This window comes from Carettochelys insculpta, chromosome 8 (assembly GCF_033958435.1).
Source record: "Carettochelys insculpta isolate YL-2023 chromosome 8, ASM3395843v1, whole genome shotgun sequence".
NCBI classification, from domain to species: Eukaryota; Metazoa; Chordata; order Testudines; family Carettochelyidae; genus Carettochelys; species Carettochelys insculpta.
This window is the reverse complement of record NC_134144.1, coordinates 15,855,497-15,878,939: the sequence shown is the minus strand read 5'-3', so window position 1 is coordinate 15,878,939 and position 23,443 is coordinate 15,855,497. Positions and strand designations below refer to the sequence as shown.

Sequence of the window (23,443 nt, the reverse complement as noted above, 5' to 3'; positions counted from 1 at the left end):
GGCCTTCAAGCAACTCCCCAACCTCTCCATTCTCCTCATCAGAAGCAAGCTCCACAAAGACTACAACACACCAAATGAAAGTGGCACACACCCTGCCAGAACAATAGATGCAAAACTTGTAGGCAAATCTTCACTACTATGATGATGAACACCCCCACAATATGTCTTTCAAGATCTATGGGTCTTACAAATGCCTATGACAACATATGCACTAAATGGCCCAACAAGAACTATATAGGTGAAACCAGACAACCAATGCACTCTCAAATGAATTAGCAAAGAAAAACAATGAGACACAACTACCATATCTTCTGTGGATGAGCACTCTTCACAATAGTAATTAATTCTCTCCAGAGTTTTATCTGTTTTGTATAATGAGAGAAAAGTAGAAAAGATGGAAAACACAAGAAAAATGTAAATAAGCTTTGTGGAACAGAATCTTACCAACACTCCATCTGTGAGACAAATGCTATATTCTAAGATTATAGCCTTTATTACTTACAGGCCATGGCTGAGGAACAGAGGCAACTTCAGGAGTATGAAAATAAGCTACTCCATTGTGATAAGTATAAGGATATCCAGTTGAAGTGGTCAAGTACATTGTTCCAGCTGCTGGCATTATGCTAGATCCTAAAATAAACAATTATGGTTGAAATTATAATTAAACAAACTTGCAGCTTTTAAAACAAGTAATAGAAAATTCCAATGGATATTTTATGTGCCTGTTGTTGCTGCTGTGACTCTCTCCACAACAGGAATGAGACTCAAACAAACCACAGATCCTGCAACATCTGGTGGAGTACATTTTAAATCCTTTGCAGGAACTAAGTTTCTAGCTAAAATCTAACATGCTCTCTCTATATATCTTTTTATTCAACGTGTCAGCCTTTATCTACTAATAAGATCTTTCTGACATCTTTCCGCATAGGCTATAAATAGTTAATAGAATTTTCTAAAGGCTTTGGTGCTCCCTAGGTAAACACTGTGCTCTTCTAATGTCCACGTTATTCAGATGAAATTCCCTGGGTTGGAAACAGGGCTTAGGAAAGTAAACTAAGAGGAAGAGGTAAATGGAAATCTAACACCATCTTGGAGATGAAGCTTAGACTGGGCCTCATAGTCACCTTGTCCTTATATACCTAACTATATTAATACATCAATTCTACAGCTCTTTGCAGAGGTGACGGCTTTAAGAAAAGTTGTTTTCAGAGACTGATGCACCAAAGATATTTTCTTGAGGGGCTAAAAGAGAAGACCCATGAGTTTAACCAGTGCAAGGTTTAAGCCCCCCAAAATTTTGGAGGCTCCCTGGTAGAAGAAAATATATTGGTCATGACTTTCAGGAACACTGAGGCAGTACAATTAAAATATAGATCTATGTTTACTATAACTGACAGCTAAATGCCTCTTAAGCCAGGACGTAAGGATATAAAAGCAGTCCCGCTTCCTGATGTCAATTTGAGGAGCCTTCAAAATAATCTCCTATGGTGCCAAAGCTACTTGGATACAACTACAGATTTTAATCAGACAGGTGGGTACAGAAACAGCAATCACGTGGTGGAAAAGTATGTGGAATGGGCAGTAGCCTCAGTGAGCTCCCTCATTCAGGCACAGAGAGAGTTCTTGGGATTACAGTAATGACAGGTGCATGACTGGTGCCGAGAGGTCTGTCAATGGAAATGTGCGTTGAAGAGACAACTCCCCTGTGTTGGAGAGTAAGAAAGAAGAAAAAGATCTTTTGTTTGTGCCTCTTCAGTGGGGAGAAGTGCTTCCTGTTCTCTTTCTGATTTTCCAGTGCTCTGACTGATGTACAGGTGCTGGAGGACATGTCCAACATAGGACCTGTTTCTGGTGGAACGGGCAGTGTTCCTGGATGAAGGATTTGACCTGGGACGTTTTAAGTCTTAGGTGACAATGCTAGCTCAATTTTTAATGTTGTGTGAAACTATTTTGATGCTACAGAACTGAGCAATGGTAGCTCAGAGAGTTACTCCTTTTATGGGGCCAAGTACCTTCCTGTCTTGTGCCTTTGCTGGAAGATGGTGCAGAAGCCCAAGCAGAAGGGTGTGTCCCACAGGAGAGAACCTCAGGACTGATTGTGGTCTTTACTGTCAGAGTTTCAGTCTGAACATATTCTGAGGCCAGATGAGTCTGGAGCCTTAACACTCTCTCTCTCCCTTCTGGCATGGGGAGTAAAGGCATGGCAATGGTAAGGAAGTTGGCTTTACCCCAACCAGAATACTGGATGTGGACACTGAGACTTGGGAATATCCTGTGAAAGAGGAGCATTTCCTGAAGTACATACAGGGCTCAGGATCTGCCACAGCTCTAATAAAGATGCCCAGATAGAGGACAAATGAATGACCATTTACCCTGTTCTAAAACAGTACTACACCACATTGCACTAAACACTACTGATTGTTAACAGACTTACAAGAAAAAGTTATAAGATAGGTCAGTCCTGAGGACAGGACAGGGTGAGTTCCATCTATTCTCTGCAATGGCAGCTTATTAGAGTGCATATAGGAGTATGGGTGCGATGTCACTCTTGTGTTCCCCCAATGGAAATAGCGTTCCAAGGCAGTTTGGCAGCTCAACACCAGGAGGTACCTAACCCACAAGATATCACACACACACACAGGTTCTTGAAGAAGAACAAAATGATTTATATTCAAGTTACTGTGTAAAACAAAACACTGTAATACTGATAAAAGCAATTACAGTGCAAAGTTGCTGAATATGATTCCTGCGTAAGCTAAGCTTTTCATCTATGGAGTCAGACTCTATGACAGAACACTTCATCAGTACATTTTCAAAGTCTTTACAAAACTTTAAAAATGGAAACTAAAGAAACAAGGGATGCAATTTCAAATAAGCATATAAAAGTCTTTGGGCTTGTCTACACTTGCCCCCAACTTCGAGGGGGCATGTTAATTTGGGAGTGGGAGATTACTAATGAAGTGCTGCGGTGAATAAGCAGCACTTCATTAGGTTAATTATGCCCCACAGCAACTTTGAAGCTTCAAACTTTGAAGTGCCCCATGTGTGTAGCCTCCAAAAGTTTGAGGAACAAAGGGACTTCAGAGTAGCGTGGGCACTTTGAAGTGCACATGGCTACACACATGCCAGAACTTTGAAGCTTCAACGTTGCCATGGGGGAGAATTAGCTTAATGAAGTGCTGCATATTCACCACAGCACTTCATTAGTCATCTCCCATCACCCTAATTAACGTGCCCCCTTCGAAGTTGGAGACAAATGTAGACCCAGCATTTAAATGTTATTTTGTGTTAAATCACGATCTTAAGAGTAGAGCTGGTTGAAGAATTTCCAAATTTCCAGTGTCAACAATTTTCTCACCCATTATCCATAAAATATCCGTAAAATAATTGAATTTTCATTAAAGTTTAGATTTCAATCTCTGAAATTAATTTCTGTTATTCAGCCTAAATTTTCCATTTCTAAATTGCATTCTTTTGCTGCTGGTTACCATCCTTCACTGTCCTAAATAGATGGTATCTTCTCTTGTGTTTACACTTTTCAGATATTTGTAGGCTATTATCAAACACCACACCAACCGTTAGTCAGAGCTTGGTTAGGGTATGTCTAATATTTCTCCTTATCTTCTCTCATTAGGTTAGTTCCTCTAGGTGCCTAATCATATCTGCTGATTGTCTCTGAATCTCTTCCACTTTGATCTTTCTGGTAAAACAGTGCACATAAGTAAACGGAGTATTTAAAATACATTTGCTCTGGAAGAACACAGAGAGGGACCTCCTGTTACATAATATGGTGCCTTTTGTGTATGCAAGCCTCAAACTACACACACTGTGCGGCCTCACAGGTGTGCTGCAGGAGTGGATCACCATGGAGTGGCAGGCCTGGATGCCCTGACCCAGGCCGTGGTCGGCCACCTGGCCCTGGCTGCTGCCTCATCACGAGTCCCTCCTGCCCCTACCTCATCATCTCCCAGTTGCTCTCCTGCCTCCCCTCCTCTGACCTCCCCTACCCTGGTCCCCTTCACCCTCCTCCCTGGGCCAATCCCTGCTCCCATCCCACCTCCTGCAGCAGGGCCCCCCTCCATGAGCCCAACTTTGCTGCCCTGGTCCCAACCCACCTCCCTCCAGCTGGCCTTGTGCAGCTGGCCTACAAGGAGGCCACACCCTCCACGCGGACCCTGGCAAGGCAGCACTCCTACCTCCCCGTGCCACCAGCCCCAGCGCAGCCGTGACGGGGGCCCTGGACATGGGATGGAAAGGGATCCCAGTCACTGACCCCCCGTTGAGGGGTAAAGCCTCATGCCTCGACCCTCAGCCCTCCGAGGGTGCCTGCCCGGGGCCAATACATCCCTGTAAATAGTTCCTCACAGTCCCCTGTTTGCTGTTCCTCCACCCACCTGCATATCATTCCCTGGAGTTGGCAGAGGCACAGACAGGTTTCAAGAGCAAGTAAACAGTTATTGGTGTGGTTAATCTCATGTCCCCTGTGCATGTGTGGGGGCGTTGGTGGGGGGTGTGTGTGGATGGGAGTGTTGGTGTCGGAGTTCTGGAACACCCTGGCATTACGGGTGCAGCTGGACCAGCCCATGCAGATATCCTTGAAGCACTCATTGGTAAAAGCGGGCGACTGCAGGACCATGGAGTGGTAGCCCTTTCGATTCACATAGACCCCGCCGCTGTGCCTGGATGGCGATGGCCTAGAAGGCGATGTGTGTGCCGTCCAGTGCCCCAAAGCAATTTGGGAAACCCAAGTCCCAGATGGCTTCATCCAGGTCCCCGATGTGGATCAGCTGCCACAGGAAGACCTTGTTAATGGCCCAGATGACCTGCAGTGGGTGGGGCAGGACACACTTGTGAGTGTGGGGGTGGAGTGCAGTGTGCCTGCTTGTCCCTGTCCGCACTCCCACCCCATGCAGGGCACGCCTCCCTGAGGCACTTGCCACCTGTGTGCCTGCCTGTCCCCATCCCTACCTCTATCCCTGCTGCATGCTGCCCCCCTGGTTCCCGATGATGCCCTTGCAAGCGTGCCTCCAGCCCCCCCGTGTGTGGTCTAGGTGTGACCCAGGCATGGCTTGCCTCATTGAGGACGACCCCAACAGTGGCTCTGCCCACCCTGAACTGGTGGCTGACAGATTGGTGACTGTCCGGGGTGGCCAGTTTCCAGAGAGCAATTGCCACCCTTTTCTGGGGTGGGACCACTGGCCTCATGTATGTGAGATGGTGCTGAAGGGCTGGGGCGAGCCAGTGGCACAGCTCCAGGAATGTTTCCTTGGTCATGCTGAAGTTCTGTAGCCACTGGTCATCACCCCAGTCCTCCAGTGTGCTGGCCATGGCCTCGATGGGGGCGGGGTAGCTGCTCAGGGTCCACAGGAACCTAGGATCCCTCCACCACTTGCTCTTGGTATGTGTGCCTGGGGACAAGCAGCTGGCCCTCAGTGTGTGCAGGCTGAGACTTTGGGGAGGGAGGAGGGCTTTTAAGGGGCAGCAGGCAGCCACAGAAGGGCTTGTCTGACATGTGACCCTGCCCATGATGTTTCCTGCCCCTGTACTTTTGAAAGGGCACCCTGGGACATGTGGATGCTCTTTTGACAGTGCAACGTGGGGGCCATGCGAAACGGTGGATTGGATCTTTGCTCCCCCTTTGCCTGTGTGGATGCTCCCTTTTGAAAGGCGACTTTCGATGTTTATTTTTGATAGACGCCCTTTTGAAACGGAGCTGTAGTGTAGACACAGCCCACTAGTGAATTTGGCTGCGGGTGGGTAAAGAGAAAGTCCTGATCTTTTTCAGGGACAAAATTTCTTCTGTCTGCTCTGCAGACAGAAGCAGAACAGAAGCTGGATTTTGCCACAGAGCATCCGAAGGTTCAAGGATAGCCTTGTTGATGGGTAATGCTATCTTCGAGGATGCGGAGGGTTGCAATATTGTGATTAATTTATATTGTTTGTCTTGAACCTCTTGTAATGTGATATCTTGTGATTGGTCTACTTGTTTAAATAATTCCTGAAATTGTTTCAGATCATCCGCCGGTGCAGAGGGCGAGATCTGGAATATTGCTTCCTCCTACCTGCATCGAGGCCCATGGGAGGAGCTCTCTGAATCTGAGTGAGGTAAGTCATTATGTTAATCAGAACCCACTTGAGAGATTACTGAAGATGGGTGAGTAGGCTAGGATTGCACAGAGATTGTGAGTGAGTGCCTGGAGGTATACTGCTGCTGAAGTGTAGAGGCTGTGTGCCTTGAATGATAGGTATGGGAGGAATGTGGTTGGTAGCCCTGCCATGCATCACAGGGGCCCCAATGGAGGTGTGAACTGATGTGGGGGATACATCCACAACTGGTTGGCCCAAATGGGATGCTGCCAAAAGGAATGATCACAGTATGAGTGCCAAGAAGCCTGAAGGAGATGAGTGGCCTGAAGAACGCTTGCTCCTATGCCTGATCCCATAATCACATCTTGTGGATAGCTGTGTAGGTGAGTGAGGGACACCTGGGGGCATATCAGTGTGCCCCTGTACTGTGGAATGTGGCACGCAACCTGGTGTTCCTATGTCAGGCTGAGGAGAATTTTGCAGGTGCTGCATTTTGTGCAGCTCTTTCTTGTGGTGTGGTACCAATTGTTCTGGCACAGAAGGAGAGCTTGTAGGAGCTGCTGCTGTAGGCATATGTGGCTTCTCTTTAGCTGATGCCTTGGTAATGCCAACTGATGTGGCAAATTTGGCTTTTGCCTCAGCTCTCCTGGCTGAGGCTGACTTCTGTTTCTCCGCTTCCGTTTTTATTTTGTCTGCCTCTCATTTGTGTTGCTCCAATTGATTTTTTATGGGTCAGTGGCCCCTGATCTCTGCAAGACACGGGAGTTATCTTCACTCCTGTGTGGAGGGCAACATGTTTAAAACACAAGAACACTAGAATGTTGCCAAGTGGGATTTTCAAAAGCACCTAATGACTCTGGGGTTCAAATCTGCTTGACTGTCCACTGGAGGACTTATGGTCCTAAATCACAGAGGGGCTTTAGGAGAGAGCTAGTTTTGTCTGTAAGGCACTGGACTAAGAATCAGAAGATCTGGTTTGATTCCTGAATCCACCACAAACTTCCTGCATGTCTACAGGAAAATCACTTAATCCCTCTGTGCTTTTATTCCTAATCCATTAAAATCCCAGTATTCCCTGACTTCCACAGGCTAGCTTGCCTCTTGCCATTTAGCTTAATTCACGCCACCCCTAATCTTTTTACAGCCCTGGCTCTTTGGAGAAAGGCCTGTCTCTCAATCTGTGTCCATATAGTGTCTAGCACAATTGGACTCTGCTCTCAGATGGAGTCTCTCTAGGCATTACAGTACCATTAATGATGCAAAATGTTATAATGTAATAATTGTTACAACAGTTAACAGAAGCAGGTGAGAATAGTTATCCTGGCTTTCAGTAATGGAGAAACTAGGGAGCAGGGACATAAAGGGACTTTCTCAAGGTCCCCGTGCATATCAGTGGCACTGCTCAGACAAGAAAGCAGCACCCTGACTCCCAGTCCTGTGCTAGAGTCACAATGTCCTTACTTCAGAATTAAAAAAAAACCAAAAAAAAAACCACACAAGATAAGTTTTAGCTGAGTTGTATGTCTAGTTTTATACAAGTTACATACGTCCTACCACAACGCATCAGAAGAGTCCCTATTGAAATTACAAGTCCAGATATCAAAAGCACCTTGGAGAACAAAATAAATGCTGTTAAAGTATTATACATCTGAAGAATGCAACCAGCAACGTGTAATGAACAGTGAGACGTAAATATTATCATGTAAAATGAGTGCTAAGTACACGGAACTCCACTGAAATTAGAAATACCTGATTTATCTTACAGATTCCATCTTGCAGCCTGTTAGTTTATAGAGCATATTAGTTTAATTAAAGCTTATGCATAAATTGTACTCTAGTTAATTTAGGTCAAAGGGGAGGCCTATTTTCTCTCTGTCCACTTAAGCAGTAACCTCAAGTAAAAGATGAGGTTTTTTGCAACAGGATTTTTCCTATTTCCCTATTTATGGTAAATGTACACTCAAATTAGTATGCACTGACAAATATCTATATGTTTGCATCAATCTCCTGTCTTATTTTGTGCTCAAAACTGCCGCCCTACCCCTCTGGTTATTGCCAGGAAGGTGCGATGGCAACAACAGGCCATCACCTTGGTGAATCAAAAAGTATAGCCAAAAGTCATATCATGTTATTTTGTGGTGCTTTCCTGACCTTTTCTCAGAATTTGCTCATGAGGACTGGCATCACACCTTACGCATAGGTGCATGAGCAAAAAGAGTGGCCCTAAATTAATTTCATTGATCAGCTCTGGGTACCCCAGAAATTCCGAAGGGATGGATGCTTAATTTGAGGAAGTTTAAGCACAGTGACACAAAATGGCCTATAACAACCTCATTGTATATGGCGAAGGGGTGGGTCCAACACCTAAGAGGGAAAGGACTTATGCTCCTGAGCACATTCTTTTACTCTATATCTACCTTGGTACCAATATCTCTCAATCCTTAAAGTCCCTTTTCTCTACTCTTACTTACTACTGTCACTGGCTATGAAGTGGAACAGGGCTTGACTCTGAGAATTCTGAGGAGGTAGTAAGTATTGTATTTTCTCTCATAGCATAAGAGTAAACCATAAGTGCAGTTAGTTAAGCAGGCTGTATTAGAGTAATCAATCAAATGAATTTTGTTTATAATCAGATACTAACTCTGTGACTTAACTGCATTCAGTCTGTATCTGTTGTATCTGAGTGTTTGCTTAATTGTTTAATATCATTATTTCACCACCATCATCATTAAATTGTTATAACAGTTGCCTGTGTAATCACTGGGGATCTCAAGAACCACCTCAACTCACAGCACATTTGCTCTGGACTAAAATTGACCAAGGGAAAAGGTGCAGACCTTTAATCTTCAAATCAGCTTGGCGAGTCAACCCCAAACAAATAATCCCATCATCAATCCCTCTGGTTCATAATTTCAAGCATTAAGTCTCTGTGCGTGTCATTAGAAAATAGAAAACAGAATCACAGCTGTAAGAGACGAAGGTCTCCCTTATCTGAAGTGAGATGTAAGTGAACAGAGAGAATCTGCAATTAGTAAAGATGAACAATACCTGCACCTACAGGCTTGTATTAAGATCATTGATACTTATTGAACTGCACTTCAGAACAAGTCCTACTACTGTACCTGGGATATCACTCAAGCATGCTCAAAGCCAGGGTACCCTGGCTTGTCATTTGGGGGGTTGAAATACTAAGTGCAATTAAAATGACAACATTATTTAATCACGCTTTAGTACACTCAGATGATGGGATAAAATAATTAACATTAGCTAAACTGTAATGCTTAAGAGGTGAGCAGTGAAAGAAGAGGGGGGCCCTCAATGTCATATCTTGCATATCCCCTTCTGCCCCCCATAAACAGCTAGCTGCACCCCAGCTAAACATACATATGCCAAAGACCCTTTCATATAAATGTCCCAAATTTCATGAATCCCTGGGTTTACCCACAAAAGCTACATCTACACGTGAAGCCTACATCGAAGTAGCTTATTTCGATGTAGCGACATCGAAATAGTTTATTTCGATGAATAACATCTACACGTCCTCCAGGGCTGGCAACGTTGACGTTCAACATCGACGTTGCGCAGCACCACATCGAAATAGGCGCTGTCAGGGAACGTCTACACACCAAAGTAGCACACATTGAAATAAGGGTGCCAGGAACAGCTGCAGACAGGGTCACAGGGCGGACTCAACAGCAAGCCACTCCCTTAAAGGACCCCTCCCAAACACAGTTGCACTAAACAACACAAGATCCACAGAGCCGACAACTGGTTGCAGACCCTGTGCATGCAGCATGGATCCCCAGCTGCAGCAGCAGCAGCCAGAAGCCCTGGGCTAAGGGCTGCTGCACACGGTGACCATAGAGCCCCGCAGGGGCTGGAGAGAGAGCGTCCCTCAACCCCTCAGCTGATGGCCACCATGGCGGACCCCGCTATTTCGATGTTGCGGGACACAGATCATCTACACGTGCCCTAGTTCGACGTTCAACTTCGAAGTAGGGCGCTATTCCCATCCCCTCATGGGGTTAGCGGCTTTGACGTCTCACCACCTAACGTCGATGTTAACATCGAAATAGTGCCCAACACGTGTAGCTGTGACGGGCGCTATTTCGAAGTTAGTGCCGCTACTTCGAAGTAGCGTGCACGTGTAGACACGGCTAAAATGTCCCTGGCCTCCCTCAGGTGCAACCTCTGAAGTAGATAAGAGGAACATGTGCCATCTAGAATAGATTATCTTAAATCTTCTTCACTGTGGCAGTAGTACAAATATACTCTCAATTCCTTCCATCCTTAAACTACATTTGTAATTCTATCACTGCCGCCTTGTCATGGCTCTGGCCATTTCCAGCATATCATAAGAACATAAGAACGGCCATACTGGGTCAGACCAAAGGTCCATCCAGCCCAGTATCCTGTCTGCCAACAGTGGCCAGTGCCAGGTGCCCCAAAGGAGGTGAACCGAAGACAATGATCAAGCAATTTGTCTCCTACCACCTGTCTCCAGCCTTTGACTAAAGGCTAGGGGCACCATACTTTACCCCTGGCTAATAGCTATTTATGGACCTAACCTCCAAAAATTTATCAAGCTCTATTTTAAACTCTGTTAGAGTGCTGGCCTTCACAGCCTCCCCCGGCAAGGAGTTCCACAGGTTGACTGTGTGCTGTGTGAAGAAAAATTTTCTTTTATTAGTTTTGAACCTACTACCCATTAATTTTGTTTGGTGTCCTCTAGTTCTTATATTATGGGAACAAGTAAATAACTTTTCAATATTCACTTTCTCCACACCATTCATGATTTTATATACCTCTATCATATCGCCCCTCAGTCTCCTTTTTTCTATACTGAAAAGTCCCAGTCTCTCTAGCCTATCCTCATATGGGACCCTTTCCAAACCCTTAATCATTTTAGTTGCCCTTTTCTGAACTTTTTCTAATGCCAGTAAATCTTTTTTGAGGTGAGGAGACCACATCTGCACGCAGTACTCAACATGTGGGCATACCATAGTTTTATATAGGAGAAGTATGATATTCTTCATCTTATTTTCTATCACTTTTTCAATAATTCCTAACATCCTATTTGCTTTACTGATTGCTGCTGCACGCTGCGTGGATGTTTTCAGAGAACTATCCACTATAATACCAAGATCCCTTTCCTGATCTGTTGTATCTAAATTTGCCCCCATCACATTGTATGTATAATTGGGGTTATTTTTCCCAATGTGCATTACCTTACACTTACCCACATTAAATTTCATTTGCCATTTTGCTGCCCAATCACTCAGTCTGCTGAGATCTGAATTTACCTGCTACCACTGGCTAGCCTTCAACAGCTATGACATTTGAACATGGCTTCACACAGCACACATGGAGAGTTGATTATCTTTATGTATATGTAGCATGTCACTCTAACAACATGTGCCCTGTTTCCAAAGGGAAAATGTTGCATACAGCAGATGGTCACATTCTTTTCCTGAAGTTAAAATACATTTGTCTTTAACTTTGAGGCTCTGTCACCATAATGGTTTATGGCAGTTAGGAAGGGGCATTTTGCCACATCAAAGTGTCACACTCCATGCAGCCTACGTATAAGTAAAGTCTTCATCCATCAAATCCCTTCCATACAACATACTAAGGAACATACTGTAGGAATTAAGGGTGGAGCCTGGTATCTGGGTTTTTTGCCATTTTTTAGTATACCAGTGCTTCCACCTGCTGACTCTTCTACTCATATTCAATGCTCTGGATTAACACAGTACAGGTCCTACACAAGGTATTTTTTGTTAAAAGAGTTACATTTATATCACAAAAAGCTAAAGAATATAGTGAAAATACATACGAGGAATCCCTACTTGTTGTTTTCTTATTGCTGGACCAATATTCAGTTTCTTATCTTTATAATTAAGTTTTTCAGCCTAAAACAAAACAAAGAAAAATACTTAATATTCACTACTTTCACCTTTTATTTTGGGCACATATAAATACTGCAAGTCAAGCTACAAATAGATGATAGTGAACACATCCAAAAAGCTTTTTAAGATCTGCTAGTGTAGTTTGACTACTAAAGAGAACATGTTTATTATCTAAGTCCTTGGCTTCATTTTGCAAAAATTACCAGTTGTGAACCAATATGTACATGGTGCATATTGCAATGTAGAGATGTTGAAGCAATTAACCATTTAAACAATAGTGTTTAACCAGTTAATCATTTTAACATAGGTCCCACTGCAACTGGGGTTGCTTTGTCCTAGGGTATTTGGCCACTTCTAGGCAGTGTCTACACTAGCGCCTTCCTTTCTGAAGGGGCATAGTAATGAGTGAGTTGGGAAGATGCTAATGAGGTGCTGCCATGAAGATGCAGTGCCTCATTAGCATAATGGCAGTCACTCGTGATTTGAAACCATCGCTTTTGAATCACACACTGCCTGTGCAGATGGGGGGCCTTTTGAAAGGGCCCCCAGGACTTCAAAAGCCCTATTCTTCCTATTTGGTTTTAGGAAGAAGGGGCTTTGAAGTCTAGGACATCCTTTCGAAAGGCTCCCCCATCTACACAGGCGGTGTGCGATTTGAAAGCAGTGCTTTTGTACCACTTGCAGCTGCCATTATGCTAATGAAGCACTGCAGGTTCATGACAGCGCCTCATTAGCATCTTCCCAACTTGCTCATTACCATGGCCCTTCGGAAAGGAAGGGGCTAGTGTAGACATAACCCCAGAGTTAACAGGCAAGGGCCAGTTAACTGGTAAGCCTCATGCTTTCAGAGATGCCTACCGGTTAACTGGTTAACATCTAAATTGTAATGTGGGCAAATGTTCACTAAGAACTGCTTCTGAATGCTAAGGGAGCTTCCTGACCAGCTACCAGATATAAATAATTGCCAGTTAAAACACCAGTTTTACTTCTTTAATTTACAAATAAATATCATTATGAAAAATATATTTGAATTCACTTTTAAAAATTAACTATATTAAAACATGAAATTAATACACTGCAAGGCTACTGTATTTTATAAAATATAATAATTCAGCTGATGCATTGTAAATTCACACTCTGAGGCTCACAAGTAACTTGCTGTGCAGGTTAGTGCTGTCTACAGTACAAGTCAAGTCATCTTTACTACACCACTAAGGGGTAAGGATTTTTCATTCCTGAGTGACATAGTTAAGCTGACCTAATATAATGTAAACCAGACCAAAGCTTAAAGTAGGATAGAGCTACTTTTATTTACATCTTTTTTCAGCTCTCCATCATGTAAAGGAAAACAAAAAATGCTTTACTCACTTTTAGTAACTGTTGTCCTTCAGGATGTGTTTTTGTTCATGTCCATTCCAAACTGGCAAGTGCACACACGTGCACAGTAGCCAGAAATTTTTCTCCTAATAGCTAGGTCGGGTTGGCCTGGGCACTACCTGAAGCAGCTGGGATATAGCACCCAATACAGGGCCCTACCAACCTACCCCTCTTCAGTTCCTTCTTGCCAACTACTCTGACCACAGAGAAGGAGGGTGGGTATTATAATGGATTTGAACAACATGCCTTTAAGAACAACAGTTATGCAAAGTAACTGTTTTTGCTTCTTTGAGTGCTTGTTCATGTGCATTCCAATCAGGTGATTCATAAGCCTAAGTCTGGGAAGTAGAGCCAGAGTTCTGCACTTGTTGGAGTACTACCTGTCCAAACATTGCTCATTTCTAGACTGCTGTGCAATTGAGTAGTGTGCAGCAAAGATATGCACTGAAGACCAGGATGCAGCCTTTACAGATGTGAGAGGGGATCTGGGTGAGGAACATTGTGGAGGAAGCCTGGGCCGTGGTACAGTGTGCCATGACCCAGGGGAGAAGTGGGGGGGAACTGAATGTACACCCACGAGACCACAGCATTCCTGGATAGAGGAAACCATCCATGACAAGATGTGTGGAACAATACAGGCTGGCCCTTCATTCTGTTTGCCAGAGACACAAACAGCACAGGTGACTTCCTGAACAGTCTCATTCTGTCAATATAAAAGACTCTAAAGATGTGAAGGGAATGGAGACTCTGCACTGTAGTGCTAGAGTGTGGTTTGGGTTAAATCACTGACAGAAAGAAGTCTTGACTCACATGGAAACTGGAGATCACCTTTGGTAGGAATACTGGCTGCGGGCAGACTTGCACTTTGTCCTGATAGAAACTATAAGGGGGCTCTGATATGAGGGCCCTCATCTCAGATAGCCTCCTAACTGAGGTTATTACAACCAGGAAAACCACGTTAAAAGTGAGGTAGAAAAGGGAAAAAAGTGGCCAACAGGTTAATAGAGGGTCCACAAGCTTGGGGAGAAACAAATTAAAGTCCCAGGGAGGGACCAGCTGACCCACCGGTGGGGAAATGTGTGTCCAAAGCTTTTAGAAATTGTCTAAGTGTTTGGTAAACACTAAGGCCGTGTCTACACTAGCCAAAAACTTCGAAATAGCCATGCAAATGGCCATTTCGAAGTTTACTAATGAAGCGCTGAAATATATATTCAGCGCCTCATTAGCATGTGGGCGGCTGCGGCACTTCGAAATTGACGTGGCTCACTGCCACGTGGCTTGTCCAGACAGGGTTCCTTTTCGAAAGGACCCTGGCTCCTTCGAAGTCCCCTTATTCCCATCTGCTCATAGGAATTAGGGGACTTCGAAGTAGCCTGGGTCCTTTCGAAAAGGAGTCCCGTCTGGACAAGCCGCGCAGTAGTGAGCCTCTCAATTTCGAAGTGCCACGGCCGCCCGCGTGCTAATGAGGCACTGAATATGTATTTCAGAGCTTCATTAGTAAACTTCGAAATGGCCATTTGCATGGCCATTTCAAAGTTTCTGGCCAGTGTAGACGTAGCCTAACTGACGTTGTGTCCCTGCGTGCAGAGATGGCCGCTAGGTGGACGGTTATAAAGGACACTGACAACCCTGGCTGCTTATGAAGATGAGATGATAATTCAGGATGAAAGACATAGGCACCAGTGTTGGGGACACACCATGCTGTGCCGATCACTTGGCCAGGTACGTGGCCCTCATGGAGGGCTTCCAACAACCAAGGTGGACTTATCTGAGCAAGACAGCTCTTCTGGGTTCAGCCATGGAACTCCCACACCATCAGGTGCAGCAACTCCAAGTCTGGGTACTGAAAGCATCTGTAGTCCTGTGTTAGAAGGTCCAGGAAGAGTGGTAGGGCGATTCAGGTCCCTATAGACATGTCCATGGCAAAGAATGAATATAATGATGAATACAACATCTTACCTCCTGCAAAATTTTTTGTGCATCTTCTTGAGTTTCAAAGGTGATAAAACCATACCTAAACAAAAATTGCATAAATTATTTTTTCTTGTCATACTACTTTATGACCTAAAATATGTTATTTTTAAATTATAAGAATACATTAAAACATTAAGATTGAAAGGTAAAGCAGTAAGATGTTATGAAATGACATATAAGGTTGCCTGTGCAACCTTAATTCAGTCCTGTATGAATATGAATTATAACAGTCCTTAATTACATGATCACATACTACCTTTTCCGCACAGAACTACTGTCTCAAATCAGAAAACAGTGCTTAATAAGCAGCTATTCATAATGTTGTTTTATCCTCATTCTTCAGTGTGTGGCCCTGACCCAGGCCCATGTCCTGCTCTGAAGACAGAATTAACATACTTATGGGCTTTTCATGGTGGTCATCACTATAATATGATGACTTTACAAACATTAATGAATTTAATTTCACAGCAACTGTGAGATGAGGAGATATTATTACCTATATTTGACAGATGGGGAATTAAGTCACAGAGAGATTAAGATCAAAAGTATTCATCACATTTTGATGCCCTGTTTACCGTACATTATACAACCCTTCTCAGAAGGCACAATTGATAGCAATCACTTGTTACTGAGAATGATCATCTTCCATGGGAGTTGTGTATCCGCAGGTGGCTGATAAGGACCATAAATTCTACTACAGTGAAGACAGATGTTTCCAGGTACGGAAACAGGCCATTTGCTATGACAGAAAGCCAGTCTCTCCTTCCTTTCCTTGCGTTTTTTGTCTTCCTCAGATTGTTGGCAGGCACATCCAAAATGCAGGGGACTACTGCATAATACCTCCCTCCCTTCTCTTACTTCTTGCAATTACAAGGAGTACCAGAGGTCAATGGTAGCACCCTGATCATTCCATTTAGCGTGGCCCCCACTAGGAACACTAAATCAAACCCCAGATGATTCACCTCTGGTACACTGAGCTTACGGAAAGTATTATCAAGCCCTCACTCTTAGCTTTATGTCTGCTAAGCCTGGACAGCTTTCCATCCAGTCTATAAATGACTTCAATGCCAGCAGGGAGCCTCTCAGTGATTAGATAAAAAATGATGGCAATAAAAACCACAAACATGGTTAAGGTGATAATGCAGCCTTGTCTGACTCTTCTTTGTACTTTGAAAAATTCACTCAGGGAACCAGCACTACTCAGAACATTTGCTTTCATGTTGTTATGAAGCAACTTTAGGACATTATAAAACTTTTATCAGGACATCTAATATTTGAAAGTGCAGTCCAGAGGGCATGGTGATTCACAGAAACAAAAGTTTTAGTTAGATCGGTAAAAGCCATGTACAGTGGTCAGCTTTGCTCTCAACACTTTTTTTTTCCAGCAGTTGTGCTGTGAAGATCATATCTGCAGTTCTGCGACATGGTTGGAAACCATGCTGTGATTGGTAAAATTTCTTCTGATAAGGGCAGATGGTGAGTTGCAAGGATCCATGCCACAACTTTGCCTGGAGTGGCAAGGAGAGAGATACAACAACAGTTTTCAGTCTGCTTTATCCCCTTTCTTGAATAAGGGTGACAATCAGGGCATCCCTCATTTCACTGGGTATTCCCTCATTTATCCACTTTTTGAGGATGAGCTGGTAAAGCTGCCAAATTAGCTCTGTGCCACCATCTTTAAAGATTCAGTGGGGATCCCTGGACCCACTGCCCTGTTTTTCTTCAACCGCTTAATGGCATTGTTTACCTCACTCATTTGGGAAGGTCTCCAGGCTCATCCCTAGGAAGTAATTTGGGGATTCACTCAAGGACTTCATCTTTAACCATGGAGTTACGATAAAGAAGATCATCTTGTACTTCAGAAGTGTGGTTCCATCCTTGGAGTGAAGGGGATTCATGCCATAACAAGCTGGACCACAGACAGCGTTAATGGTACTGAAGAAATCATGGGTGTCATGGATGTCTGTAAGATGTTGAGAGTCTTTAACGCTTTCTCAGTTCTCATTTGCACTTGAGTTCTCTGGTTTTATGGTGGATTTCTGCCCTCACCTTGGCATGGGCTTCTCTCTTTGTATTACAATTTATGTCATTACGTCAAGCTTGAAATGCCATTCTCTTCTCACTGATGAGTAGCTCGATGTCAGCATCACTCTCATTAAACCAGTCCTGTTGTTTTCTAGTTTGGTAGCCTATGGCTTCCTCACAGGCACTGACAACTACTGCTTTCAGAAGCTCCAATATTCCTCCATTTCTGCTGGAAACTCTGATGGAACTTGTCTTCCAAGACTGCTTGGAAGTAGCCATTCTTAATGGGGTCCTTCGTATTGTATACCTTCAGCTTACACATGACCTGCTTCTTTTGCAGCCTCCATTTGGGGGCAATCTTAATTTTCATTGTGGATCAAATTAGGTGACAGTGGATCAAATAAGGTGACAATCAGTCCAGTAATTATCAGTACTTGTAATTCTCTTGAAAGCAGTACATCATTAGGGTCTCAGGCATAAACTACGATATAGTCAAGAAGATGCCAGTGCTTTGACCGTGGATGTCTCCAAGATATTTTGAACTTGTCCTTTTGTTGAAAAGACGTGTTCATGATAAATTAATGTTCCTCACACTTGGTCAAGAGCAGGATTCTATTTGAGTTACTTTTGCCAACTCCTTCTTTCCTGATTTTTCCTTTCCACAGGTCTGAGTCTCATCCAACATGTGCGTTGAAATCCCCCAGAAGGATAACCTTATCTTCTTTAGGAGTCTCCAATAAAATGGGTTCCAGATGAGAGCAGAAATCCTTTACATCATCATCAATGACTACTGTTGGTGCATAGGTGCTCACAATAGTTCTCTGATGAGTTTTAGTGAGTCTCAGAGTGTCATGAGCGGCTCATTTATGTCAACTGGTATCTCAGAAAGGCATCTTAGGAGCTTGGTTTTTACAGCAAAGCCCACTCCATGCACTTTAAGTTCATCCAAAGATTTTCCTTTCCAGAAGAAGGTCTATTCTCCTTTCTCCTCCCTCACTTGTCCTTCATCAGCTCTTCTAGTTTCAGACAAGGCAGCAATATTGATGTTAAAAGGAACTCAATTCATAACCAACGATGGCAGTATATCATTCTGGTCACTTGCTGTTTGAGTTATCCATTGGGGTATGTACATTCCAAGTTCCAAAATTTAAACATTTCTTACATTTTCAACCATTGGGATGGTGATCCTTTTGGATGCAGCTATCCAGCCAAGAGGAACACAGGCAAGACTATTTCTAGGGCACCTTTACTCGTCCACTCCCCAAGTGGGGCAAGCAGAGTGAATGCTAAAAACAACCACATGGGTGCGTCTCCTGAAATGCCCAACATGCCTCAGTCCTCAAGCAAGATGACTGAATCAAACACCCACTGCCCATGTGTCAGTCTGTGGCTAGTCCGGACCTCCCTGTCTTTTTCTGTTGCCACTTGTCAATCACCACCGAACTTTTGACTTGTGCAAGTGTTGTTCTCCCCAAAACCGGAAGATGCTTGTGTAGGACTTCTTTTAAAGTGGAGAGAGTGGTGTGCACCAACCACCACAATATCCTTGACAGACAGAGTACTTGAAACCAATGGCATGGACAGCATGATGTCTGGAAATCGTATATCAGTTGCAGCCTTCACCTGTCTTCACAGCCATTAAAACCTCACATGACAGTTTCACCTCCAATGTGCAGTTATGCTCCATCTGCTTGCTGTTGAGGACTTCTTGAATCACACTTTGTCCAGAACCTTGCCCATTCTGCCTTGGGTGACCCTAAGGGACTACATAACTCCAGGCAGCATTGCTCTTGGGGTCACTGAAACACACAAGCCTCTCCACCACTACAAGGTGGTGATCCATGGACAAGGCGGCATAATTATTAGTATTCTCATAGGCTTTTCTATAACACTATCCAACAGCATCTTGATTCTTTACAAATATTCATTAATTAATATTCACAGCATCCTGGGATGTGACAATGTGCTATTATTCCTATTTTAGAGATAAGGAACTATAGCACAAAAAGTTTAAGGTAAAAATTCTTCACTGATTTTGGCTGCCCAATTTGATAAACCCGTGACCTGATTTTTCAGAGCACTTAGCATCATATAGTATTTTGTTTATATTGAAACACAGGTTACCTCAGCTAGCACGTCTGCAAGTTAAACAAGACTGGTTTCAATCAGAACACCAAGAAAATGAGGAATACACAATTGGTGATCACCTGTCAAAAGTCAGATCTGTTACCTCCCCAGCATCACACAGGAAACTCTGTAACATGATCTGGGATAGAATCTCATTCTTCAGAGCAACATTTAACTGCCTTAACTATGAAATCATCCTTTCTCTTCAGGCAGTCTACTGCCTCATTCAGTACAGAACTTCCAGTCCCTGAAACAAATAAAGTAGGGGTCTTATAGACCAGGGTGCATAATCCATGGGTTGCAACCCCCTTGGGGGTCACGGATGTCTTCCTGGGGGTTGTGGCTCCAGAGTTACGTGCAGCTCCTTAAATACCCACTTGTGGCTCTGAGTGCTGCTCCCACTGACTCTTCCTATGGCTCCGGAGGCTGCTGCTGCTTAAACGGAATTTAGTTTTTTTTGTTTAAGCAGAGGCAGCCTTCAGAGTTGCTGAGCAGTCAGCTGCAGCAGGGAGCCCTGCAGAAGTCAGCTAGCAGGGCAGGGGGCCCCAGAGAAAGCTGGCAGAGCAGGAGCCACTCACCCTGCATGTGTGGGAAGCCTGCTGGAGAGCTGGAAGGAGGGGCAGCTGAGCCTGCTGGAGCCATACAGAGAAGGAGGAGGCAGGGGAAGCAGCATGGGGGAGGTGGCAGCCATGAAGGAGAGCTATGCTCGCACTCTGAGGCAGGTTAAATCTGGAGGTGGCGGGTGAGTTTGGGGCTGATAAGGGTTAAGCCTAGGGATGGTGGGGTGGGTATGGGTCTGATAGGGCTTATGAGACTTGACTTGGGCATCATGAGACAAGTGTAATAAAATATGGGGGTCATAGTTGAAAAAAGGTTGCACACCACTGTTATAGACAATGGTCTCCTTCACTACATAACTTGATTCATTCCCACAGCAGGTTCATTTTCTGCAATGAATGAGACAGAGGTCTTGTGGAAAAATAATGTGTGATGATGTAATCAGAAAATGAATTGTAATGCATATACACAAGAGAGCACAAACTTGAGTGCTCGAGTTTGCAATCTTAATATTCTTTTAAATGGTTTTGTACATAATTTTAAAACAGCAGACTAAAAAAAATCTGTTATCATACTGACGTCCACATGGTTCATCAGCAGTGCTGGTATCTACAAAATTTGTGAATCCATCACGCTGACCTCTATGCCTTGAGATAACTATGTAACTGTTAGCCATGATGGTAGGCTGTCATCCTCTCTATAGACCACAATTAGAGAATGAAGCTCGCATGTAACACATCAGTTTCAAAGGTATTTGGTTATGGCAGAATAATGGTGAGACTCAGTGATCTTGAGTTCCATTCCAGGTTGCGGAGGGAATTTTATTATAGTAGACCTAGGCTTTTTTTGCACATTGGCTTCTTCTGTCCCATCCTCTTCCACCTGTCCCAGACTTTTCCCTTTCCCAGACTGTGCACCCAGTCCCACTCTCAGCTCTGCAGATTTCTAAACTCAGTTCCAGTCCCTTCACTTAGTCCAAATCTCTGCCCCTGCCACAAGGTCTCCACAGTCAATCCCAGTCTCCTTGACTGACCAGTCCATTTTCCCCCCCACTTCTGACTCCTCAGCCAAGTGGTCTCTCCCTTCTCACATTGCTGGTGCTTAATCATAGTCTCTCTGGTTTCCCATCCAGTCTCATTGCCCATCCTTCCCCATCTGCTGATCTCAGACTTTTTTGCTCACACAGTCACAGTTCTATCCCAGGTCCTTCTCAGATGTCTCCCCTCCACAGTTACCTTTTGTATACTGGCTCTTAGTCCCAGTCTCCTTTGTCCTGCTACTCCCAGTCCACTCCCACCCCATTTATCACACTGTCCCACTCCCTGCTAGACTTTAAGCCCACCATTTGTCTCACCATCTCCAAGTTCCAGGTTCCTTGCCCAGCTAGCCCAAGTCTTCTCCCCATCTCAAATCCCATTTTTTATTTCCTCCCTCCTTTAGGCACCCTATCCAGTTCCTGTTTCTTCTGCATCTGAATCAGGCAAATTCCTCCTCCATGCTGCAGGGCCCAATAGCGGGTCATTAAGAACACAAGAAAGACAATCTCCTCACTCTAAGTTTAGGTGCGTGGACCTAGCATACCCCAAAGCAGCCTGGAGCTAAACTGCATAGACATTTGCAGTCCTGCTCATTCCTGGGCTTTACCAAGCCTAGAATGATTCAATCTTCAGAAATATAGCTGGTAAAACTGAAGTCTCGAATGAGGATGTGTAAATTACCACTTTTCACAGGTTCGTAATTTAGACAAATTTAAGACAGCGTTCGTGAGAATGGCAAAAGGACTATCCGTAATAGAAAGGACACCATTCTTGCCAAATCTCAAGCTCCTGCTCCAAAGCACGTGGGCACTAGAGCTTTTCAAAGAAAAGGTCGTCGAAATTGTTTAAAATGGTCAAAACAATGTATTTTTCCTAGTTTCTCACTCAGAAGTTATCCAGGTAAAGCCAGCTTTCGCCAGGCAACTGTTGTGCAAAATTTCAGGCAAAATGGTTAAAATTTGGCAGGGTTATAAGCAATTAAAAATGGGATGTTTTCAATTGGAAATGCTGAGCAACTTTATTAATAGGAAATGCTTGCAGACTCACCTGTAATGATTGTAAACCTACCAAGTTTTACTTTTTAAGAAAGCAAAAAGGACACTTATAAAAGGAAGTTGGGACTCTCTTTAAAAATGACAACATATATAAAAATCCTGGCTAAAGTTCAAAGTGATAGTAAGAGGACCTGCAAACTCATATTTAAATCATTAAAAAACAAAAACGTATTTTGGCTGACAAATATAAAACCTATGCAATCATGAGCCTCCAAAAACTGCTTAATATTACAATATGTAAAATTAATACAATTATATCTGAAAATAGGAATATAAAACTGTATACTGAAACTAGCTACACTCATTGTGCCTTTTCTTGTATACCAATATTTCAAAGGCATCATCAAAGCTGACAACTTCATTCACAGGTGGATTCATTAAGGATTCATTGCTAAAGCTCTTTTGCAGTGCTAACATTCCTTTGGAGAGTCAAAGTGACTTCAAATTTATTTTAAAGTACCTTTAAAGTAAAACTTGGTAGGTTTACAATCTTTACAGGTAGGTCTGTTTCATTTTGAAGTATTAGGAATATTTAACACAAAGAACAATATTAATAAGAGATAAAGTTCAGAAATCAGGCAAACTACAACATTTCCTTATCCATATTTAATTTTGCTTATTTATTATTGGCTTTCTGGTAGAATCAATGTGAGGATTATACAGAGAAAGATACAGCCCATGTCACAAAGAGTTTTCAGACTAAGAAAACAATTAACATAAAATGGTGTAGGATGAAGATTAAAGCATGTAAGCAAAATATGTACTTTTCAATAAATATATATCAAATTATCCTTCCACCTATTAACATTAGTCAGTTTCTTTTAGGTATCAAGGCCAAAGTAGAACTGAAGCTGGAATTTAGAAGCTAGTTTAGATGCCTTATAGATCAGTTCAGGGAAGGAATTCTGTGTGACACTTCACTGTCAGAGAGCTAAATAAATGGAGGCAGCAACACTGGCAGGTGCAGAGATTGGAGGCGCCACATTAAGAGACAAAAGTAAAGAGGGGCAGAGTTGGTAACAACCTTTATAGTGAGGGAGAAAGCTCCTCTTCTGCCATGGGGTAGAAGATGCTTTTTTCTGTGTTCAGTTGCAGTGATAAAGAAAGGGTACGAACAAATCTGTAGGTTGTCTCACGTGCAAATTTAAGGTGCTGAACACAATGGACGACTCATATGTAAGAATGGATCTAATCCTTATGCAGGTACTCCATACTCCTTATTACAAGGATCCAAGTGCACCTCTTAGATGTGCCGCAGAGGGGAAGGTGATACTGCTCAGAAGCCCCTTTACAC

General features: G+C 43.5%; 1 protein-coding gene across 6 annotated transcripts in view; it reads right to left on the bottom strand.

The window, feature by feature from the left end:
• BOLL (boule RNA binding protein) overlaps window positions 1–23,443 on the bottom strand; it is a 108,408-nt gene that overhangs the window by 39,703 nt on the left and 45,262 nt on the right. For 5 of the 6 annotated variants that reach the window (XR_012646402.1, XM_075001268.1, XM_075001270.1 and 2 more), the window contains 3 exons: window positions 15,333–15,387; window positions 11,924–11,999; window positions 503–630 (listed from right to left, as the gene is read on the bottom strand). Coding sequence is in view for 5 of the 6 variants with exons in the window: in XM_075001268.1 (XP_074857369.1) it covers window positions 503–630; window positions 11,924–11,999; window positions 15,333–15,387 (259 nt within the window). In the remaining variant the exon portion in view is untranslated. The remainder of the gene's footprint in view (window positions 1–502; window positions 631–11,923; window positions 12,000–15,332; window positions 15,388–23,443) is intronic. The other variant, XM_075001272.1, reaches the window with a different exon arrangement.